This window comes from Sander lucioperca, chromosome 11 (genome assembly GCF_008315115.2).
Source record: "Sander lucioperca isolate FBNREF2018 chromosome 11, SLUC_FBN_1.2, whole genome shotgun sequence".
Taxonomy (NCBI): Eukaryota; Metazoa; Chordata; class Actinopteri; order Perciformes; family Percidae; genus Sander; species Sander lucioperca.
In genome coordinates this window covers 20,369,712-20,378,717 of record NC_050183.1, presented here as the reverse complement: position 1 = coordinate 20,378,717, position 9,006 = coordinate 20,369,712, and the positions used below count along the sequence as shown (strand labels likewise).

Genomic DNA, 9,006 nt, shown 5'->3' with positions numbered 1-9,006 from the left:
ATCAATCTTTAATCATCGTATGACCCCTCAAATTTATCTGGGACCCCTTGTGGCATTGATTGGTCCTAATGTGACCTTTTTAAAATTTTGCTTTCAAATATATTTTGGTTGACTTTTTTTCTTATTCTTTGATATTCATTACAATTATAAAACAACAGTCAAATGATGTCTAAACTCTAAAGGGCAAAGAGTCTGCGTGCCCATCTGGGATCTGCAGTGTCATTCTGTAATCAGTGGTGGACTCTAACTCAGTACATTTACTTAAGTTCTGTAATACATTGCATTTTTTAGGTACTTGTACTTTTCTGCAACTATATACTTCTACTTCACTACATTCAAGTGGGAAATAGTCTACTTTTTACTACACTACATTTATTTGAAAGCTGTAATCACTAGTAACTTTTTATTTATAAATTACATTATAACTTTATAACGTGATACATTTAACTAATTAGTTCCTGGGCAATTTCATATTTCTCATAGTTTATGCAGCAATTCAAATTATCCAGTAATGTATGTAATGTAATATATATAATAATATAACTCTGTCAGTAACCGTTCTGCTGCATAATTAGTACTTTTCCTTTTTATACTTAACTACATTTTGTTGATGTTACTTCTGTACTTTCATCTATGCAAGATTTTGAATTCAGGACTTAAGATCTACCACCACAAGCTCTCATAGCTTAAAAGATTTTGTGCAGCTTAATGGCACCATTGAGGTTAAAGGTTAAAGCCTCTGTATACAAATGAGCATGTACAGTAGTATTGTAATGTTTCATAGAGTCAGGTGGTGTAGACTTCAGAGTATGTGTGATAATTGCATCTTTACCCACCACTTGTAACTCTCTTTCAGCCATTCATTTACATCAACGCACACACACACACACACACACACACACACACACACACACACACACACACACACACACATATATCCCAGCAGCTGCAATTGTCAGCACAACCCTTACTGTCTCCTCACCCCCCACCACCTCCTTCTTTCATTCTTTCTCTGAATCTCCCTCCACTCATGTTTATCTTTTTCACTCATGTCTGGGGCTGGGGTGTGTGTGTGTGGTGGTGCGAGTTGTGTGCATCTGTCTGCACCCTCTGCTCCTCATCTCCTCATTGCTGTTGTTAAGCAGGCAGATTTGACTCCTCCCACCATTTGTACTGTATAATCCCTCTTATCCCCCCCTCTCTCTCTCTTTCTGTTCCCGTGTGGGATCAAGCATCCTGTCAGCTTGACTGACAGACAGTTTGACATGTGGTGTGAGAGAGAGAAGATAAAGGAGTGGGGAGGGAGGTGGAGATTAGTGTAGTGGGATGGATGCTATTGCTGCACTGTTGCACGTTGATGCCGTTAAGTGATGTCAGGGTGCACTGTCCGTTAGGTTGGCTACCTTGTTTGATTGATTGGTTAGCTGGTTTGTTTGTGAATTGTTTTGGCTGCAGAAGAAGAGCTGGAGCTTCAGATTGTCTTACATGGACTGGCTTGCTCTTTGGTGGTCTGTTGGGGAAGACTAGAGCTGCAGACGCTGGACTGGCGAGAACTAAATACTTTCTGGGGAGAAAGTGAGAGGAGACAAAAGAAAAAGTGGAGACAGGTGGCAAAAGGGGTGGAACGATAGGATGGGGGCTGGTGCTCACCTTGCAAATACAAGGAGAAAAAGACACCTTGTGGCTATTTATTAGCTAGTGTGAAGTTTGCCATTTGCTGAACTTGCGTAGGAAGCAAGAGGAAAGATAATGTCAATCATCTGCTGTTGCGCTAACCCTGATCTTTCCAGACCTGGACTCTAGAAGGAGGCCAGGGAGAAATAGGAGCTTAGAGAAGAAACAGGGGGATGGAGAGAAGGAGGTAGACAGCACATGGGGGAGAAGGGGAGATTGCAAATATTCAGTATTGCATTTTGGTTTTATAAAAATGGATCTGGGATGTTGATTTATTTAGGAATCTAAATGCGGTTGACATACAATCCTACAGGCTATCAGAGTACAATGTAAAAGTACAGGGTTTGGAGTGCAGTACTGAATTGCTACAGTAAGAGTACTTTATGGCAAAGTAACAGAGCTTCATAAAACATTTTAGTGTGGTTTACAGTGTAGTACGTTTAGCATTGTCCAATATAAGGGCTGTGCAGTATGTCATGCGGTGTATGCTGTCGCTCCGTGGTGGTAATCTGTAGCAGATGTACTCAACATGCCGTACCAAAACATGAGACGAGTAAGTCATTATTACAGATCTATGTATATGTGTCATTCTTAAAGTTTCATATTGACCATCATCAGCGATCTTGGTGAAATACAGTATGTCTTTGGTTTTGTGATAATATCCTTCAAACTAGAAATGTTTAATCACGTTGCTGTTCTCTCTTGCAGGCCAACCCCCCTCCAGTGGTGGTCAACACAGACAGCGTCGACACCCCGCCATATGTGAGTTCTGGTTCAAATATATTGTCAGTGAAATTTCAATCCCAACTATGTACTTTGCACCCTGCTGATACTTTAACATATCTGTGGCCAATTCTGGATTTAATATGATATGATGAGTTTCTTAAAGCTATAGTGCGTAGTTTCTATCGCCCCCATGAGGGATTCTAAGTAATGATAACAAAACTGTCGATGCGTCCACACGATACAAGCCTTCCTTGATCGCGCACCGCCCCCACCCCTCCTCCACACAGTTGCTAGTAGCCAAGGAGGACACGGAGGATTAAAAAAAACATGATGGACTCTTCAGAAGAGGTCATTATCTTGACTCGAGTTTCTGCGCGCGAAAGTTGCCGGATGACACAATCTTCTGAACATAGCCATACTGACAAATACAGAGAGAGTTTTGTGGAGCTGATCATCTTAATTAGCTTTGTAGCAACTCATTTGGCAATGGCTTGAATGTAACAGATGTTCATTAATATCAAAAAGTTACGCACTAAAGCTTTAAGAAAAGGCAAATAAGGTTAACTCACACACATTCAAGATAAATATTAAATTACATATCAGTGGTTGTCTTTGGACCATTGACAATTGAATTTTGAGCGTCGGTGGCTGGAGCTGGTCTCCTGTCCGTAGAATAGGTGCATATGGAAATTTAACATGAAACATGGAGATTTCCTTATCCAGCAACTTCAAGTTGAGCACACTCCATTCCCATTACAGGAAATGGCTGTTTAAGGTGACCTACGCTTCTCTGTCGAGGGTTGGTTGTTATAATGTAGAATTTCTTTGTAATTCATTGATTTATTTGACCTGACCTTTGGGAAAAGGTTTTGACTGGAAATAGCACTGCCAAATCACACAAATATTTTTATTTCTAGCATTATTAAATGGAGACGTTACTTTGCCTTTTGTTTAACCTACTTCATGTTGTCAATACTTACAAACACTATGGTCAATGGAAGCATATGGGAGAAAAATAAACCAGCCCATTGAGGCCAATCACAGGTCTTGTGTTTTCTATATTACTCTGATGTGTAGTTACATTTTTAAGGATGAGCTTCAAGCACGCAACAAGCCCAGGTAAGAGCTTGATGCAGAAGCATTTATTAAATTTCATTGTTGCCACTGTTAATACATTTCAATTGATCAAATCTATAGGGTTATATTTCTAATCAAGCTTCCATAGGACATTCTAGTAGTAGCTACAATAATTGTAGAACTTTGTAAATATTTACATTAAATAATTTTCTCTGTAAAAAAGATAAGAGCCATAAAATGTCATATCAAGTCTTGTTTACTTGTATAAAGACTTGCAGCACTTTTTGGAGATTCTACTAGAAATGTTTCAGTAATTTCAATTTGTCTTCCTAATAAAGATGTGCAATAGTGATAGCAGCGTTGGATTTAGAAAGAAAGCTCAGTCCAGAATCAGATGGATCCGGATGTCATTTCACTGGTAGCCAGCTGTCACAGAGAATCAGTGTCTTTTGTTGTTAGATATGTTTATTATATAATTCCTCTGGAATTACTCCCTGCTGAATTTCTTTTAATATGTTGCAGATATGACCTACTGTGCCTATGATAAGTAGAAGCTATACCTTTGATAATCAGTTAATTTCATCATGTCTTATTTAAATAAGCAGGAAATATAAACAATTTATTACAAGGATTGGAACCTCCACCTTTAAGAATAGCAGTAAACTATTACTGTGCTCAGTTTTTACAAAATAATCTGATATTTTATGTTTATAGTACATTCATGTTGCCTTTAACCAGGTGCCCATCCAGTCTGAATATGCTCTCTGCTTGAAACGACAGAAATTCAAAATCTAAACTAATCTGACTGCACAGGGACACAGATTACAGCCAAGGAGATTACATTGGATATTGGGATGCCACGCGGCCACTGTGTGTGTGTGTGTGTGTGTGTGTGTCTGAATGCAGCAGCTATAACAGGAACAACACACTCATCTCCCAGTATAAACGGACTGGAACACAGAATATTTAATAGTCTGCTCTGATTGGATTTAATTCCGTGTGCTGTTCATTAATTCAGGAAATCTAGATGTTAATATGTTTTATAGTACAGGCAGTCCTGGCTGAGCAGTGTGATTGGCTCATTGGTATTTCAGCAAGGATGTTCTTAAATATGACATCAGAGGTACATCATCGTTAAGTACGCATTACCAGTTTAATCTCTGGGATTCATGCGTCAATCATAAATAATCAAATGTCTAATTTTACTTTTCTGTAATTCCAATATTTGTTGCAGTTTGTATTACTTGATATATGAATCATACCCTCACATTTTGCATTAGATTTGTAAAAGAAAGATAATCTGAATGCTGATAGGTCTTCATAGATAGCTTAGAATATTCAATGCACATGCATGTAGCGCAGAGACAGTGACAAATTTGATAAAGCTGTGATAAACATGAATGTTTAATCCAACATGACAGGGCGATGTACCTGCGAATAGCAACTGACAGAGAAAAATACAGCATATAAATTATGAATGTTAAAAGCTTTACTGTAAAACCTAATGAGCATTTTTAGCGTCCATTACGGGGAAAACAGCTTTCAGTATTTACTCTTCTTCTTCCTCTTCCTTTCCGACAGGTCAATGGAACAGAAGCAGACTATGAGTATGAGGAAATCACGCTGGAGCGGGTAAAGATTTACACACAATGAAAGCACACCACTGCACATGCATGCTCATCCCCAGGGACTGTAACTCCATCTGTTCGGAGTGACCCTTATCCATAATCACACTAACAACATCATCAGTAAGGTCAAGAGCAGAAATCATATTGACTGCCTGTCTATTTAAAATGTAACCTGTGCTGAGACAAAAACAAACGAAGGCCGAGGTGGTGTCAATTGTTGAAAATGTTTCTTTGGAGAGATTGGAACAAGTTAAGATAGCTGCTGCTAGCACAGCAATTTTTTAAACAGACCATTTGTATAGATTAGAGTGAGCTGATATGTACATCATTTAGCTCGCTCAATTTTATACTTTTAAAAATTCTGACTCAAGTTCTGAGTCAACAAAAAATGTTAGTTGAGATAACATTATTATAATAAGTAAAACAAGAGCTCAAGCTCCTTTTGGCAACTATGACAAAAGGTAAAGGTAAATGTATCAAGTCACCCAATATATTTCAATCAGCCAATGCAACAATGCAACATCTCGCAAAGCCTTAAATTACTTTGTTCATTTTCTTTATCAATCAATATTGAACAATAGCTTGTTAATAGACCTCATTTACTGCAAGCTGCAAAATAAAGACACGGTTTGGATTGTAAGTGATTCTCCTTCCTATTTAAAAGTGTACAGTACAAATAGTGTAACTACACTTAAATAACGGTGTAGTTGAGGCTAAATCCAGCAAACTTTCTTTAAGTTTTTTTTCAGAACATTTCAACACCATTATAATCTGCCAAACATTTTAGAAGTAAAATAAAGGTATATATAATCATGAGCAGTATGACATTGAAGTACAGTGGCACTCATACATTTATAAACCCATGCTAAAGTTGACTAAAAAGAGGAATAAAAAAAATCATCTTTTGGAATAAAGATTGGCATGGGGTACTTTCCATAAAATCCTCTCTCAATGCAAATCAATCCAGCTATTAGGCTAACTGAAATAAAACCATGCCAATCTCTAGGTATGGTGAAGGGTATGTGATGATGTGGGGCTATTTTAATTCCAAAGACCAAGGGAACTTTATCAGGATGCATAGTATCCTGGATACTATACATCCTGATAAAGAGATGATAGAGAGATGATTTTATGGAAAGTACCCCATGCCAATCTCTAGGTATGGTGAAGGGTATGTGATGATGTGGGTCTATTTTAATTCCAAAGGCCAAGGGAACTTTATCAGGATGCATAGTATCCTGGATCCATGAAATAACTGGCCTTTAAAATAAAAATTTGCCTGTCTCTATGGGAATTTAACATAGGGGTGTACTTACTTATGCCCCCTGTATTTTAAGGAAGAACATTTATTTATTTACGATACATTTTTCATTCACAAAGAAAATTGGTGTCCTTAAAGGTCGGATTTTCCTAATTTTCTTTTAATTAAGGCATTAAGATCAATTTCCAAAAGATGATTTTTTTATTCTTCTTTTTATTCAACTTTATCATGGGTTCATAAACTTATGAGTGCCACCGTAAGTTAAGGGACAATGAAATGCTTTAAGGAAACAAAACAAAACATTTAAGTACAAACATTTTGACATATTTGTACTTCTACACACTTTATACTCCTATGTCACTACTTTTCAGAGGGAAATATTGTACGTTTTACTCCATTGACACATAGTTACTAGTTACGTTTTACATAAAAAAAATGATATGCTTATATTATACAGTACTATACTAACAATCTACCCAGTAGTATAAAGTATCTAAAATTGTCTCCACATTGACAAACTATAACATTAAAATGCTCTACATGAATTTGTTAGTGATCAAAACAGAATAATTTAATATTCTATAATATTATAACACAGTGAAAAGAGCCATTCTACATAATGAGTACTTTTACTTTCGATACTTTAAGTGCATTTTGCTGACAATACTTGTGTCCTTTTACTTAAGTAGCACTTTGAGTTCAGGACTTTTACTTGTAATGGGGTATTTTTAGATAGTTTAGTATTATAGTATTTCTACTTCTACTTAAGTAAAGGATTTCAGTACTTCTTCCCCCACTGTCAAAAAAGTTACTTTCTCATCTTCTTATGTTCACTGATTTAAAAACAAGTCTTGTTTTTTAATTACACATCAAATAAAATAATTTGAATCCAAAAGAAAAAGAAAATATATACATTTATAAAACCAGAAATGTTATTGTCATAAAACCTTCATCACCTCTGTGTCAGCTATATTACGTTTGTAGTTCTCATTTATCTTTCTCCTCTTCTTCATCTCAGCATTCTGCTTATCTTTTACTCCGTCCCACCATCGGTCCGGCTCTGTTGACCCTATTTCCACGTCCATTCCTACTATCTTTTCCTGATCCTGGTCCTCCTTCTCTCTCATTATATTTTCCTTCCTCTCACCCGAGGCTCTCTCTCTGTGTCTCTCTCTCTCTCTCTCTCTCTCTCTCTCTCTCACTCTCACTCTCACTCGCTCTATTCTCCAATGACCTGGTTCTGTCTGCTTGACTGATCTGCTTTAAAGACACTATATGGACATACACGCAAACACAGGCGCAGACATTATACTGGCTTTAAACCCACTGACAAACCATGAAAGAGTATGCACAAAGTAAAGGGTGTCTTCAGGTAATGTCTTAAATTGATAGAGGCGATCTATTTTGTGTAATTTGGTAATAAGCGATATCTGGAGAGAGCTGTATTACTGTACATATTGTTTGTTGAGGTGATAAACTAGTTTTGTAAGAAGTGAACATTGGGGAGATATTATATGTAGTTTTGCAATGCCATTTAGTAGGGCTGCACAATATATATATATACAGTATATATATATATATATATATATATATATATATTTTTTTTTTATCGTTATCCCAATATCAACTTGCATAATAAACACATCGCTAAAGGCTGCAACATATCAGGAATGACACTTAGAGTTTTTTGAGTTAGTTGAAAGAGTATCAGTAGAAAAGTACATTATAAAATAGGGCTGAACGATTAATTGCATTTGCGATAATATCGCGATATGTTAAAACGCGATTTCCTAATCGCAAAGGCTGCGATTTGGTCACATGACTCGCGAGAGCAAATCAGTCTGCACTCCGCAGAGAAAGCATCAACTTAGCATGCTAACGCTACACTGTACCTTGAGCTGATTTCTGTCATTCAAACAACTCTGAGTTGTAGTTTAAAACTTTTACAGCCATTTTAATAAAATGAAGGGTTTTATTCTGGTTCGAGTCCATACGTGCAGTTAATGGATACAGACACGCAGAACTGAAGGCTCGGTTGGCAACGATTAGCTCTGATTAGCGGTTAGCTCCGGTTAGCGGTTAGCTCCGTTATAAAGATATGGAGTGGAGGAGCTGCCACTGAGAGGGGTAACAACCAGACTCTGATAAATGACATTCGGGGAGCTTTCACAGCAGCGTGGCCGCGGTGTTTCAACGGTTTTATTAGTACAGTTAACCCCACGGCAATAACACCAGCAACTAGCTAACGTAACGATAGCCTCTCTGAGCAAGTGCACACGGCAGCACGCAACTTCATGAGGGGGAGGGGCTGGAGGCAGCTCCTCTCTGTGCACTGTAAAAAATTACACTGTTGTGTGTGTGTGTGTGTGTGTGTGTGTGTGTATATACTATATTTTTACTTGTTTAACTGTCTAGTGTGTAATTGTGTGTTCATACTATAAAACGATTTATTGTTTGTCTTTGTTGAATAATACAGAAGACAAAGAGCTTAATCGAATCGAAATCGCAATATTTGGGAAAAAAATCGCAATTAGATTATTTTCAAAAATCGTTCAGCCCTATTATAAAATGCAACTGTTTTTTTGGTTTTTCAAATTCAACAAGCAATTTGCTGTATTTTGGCAGAATGCTGAAAGCAGC

At 37.2% G+C, this 9,006-nt stretch overlaps 1 protein-coding gene across 11 annotated transcripts in view; it reads left to right on the top strand.

The window, feature by feature from the left end:
- LOC116039125 (discs large homolog 1-like protein) overlaps nt 1-9,006 on the top strand; it is a 119,485-nt gene that overhangs the window by 61,839 nt on the left and 48,640 nt on the right. For 10 of the 11 annotated variants that reach the window (XR_004898821.1, XM_036007333.1, XM_036007332.1 and 7 more), the window contains 2 exons: nt 2,383-2,436; nt 5,059-5,109. Coding sequence is in view for 10 of the 11 variants with exons in the window: in XM_036007333.1 (XP_035863226.1) it covers nt 2,383-2,436; nt 5,059-5,109 (105 nt within the window). In the remaining variant the exon portion in view is untranslated. Of the gene's footprint in view, nt 1-1,311; nt 2,228-2,382; nt 2,437-5,058; nt 5,110-9,006 lie in introns of those variants that run through there. The other variant, XM_031283926.2, reaches the window with a different exon arrangement.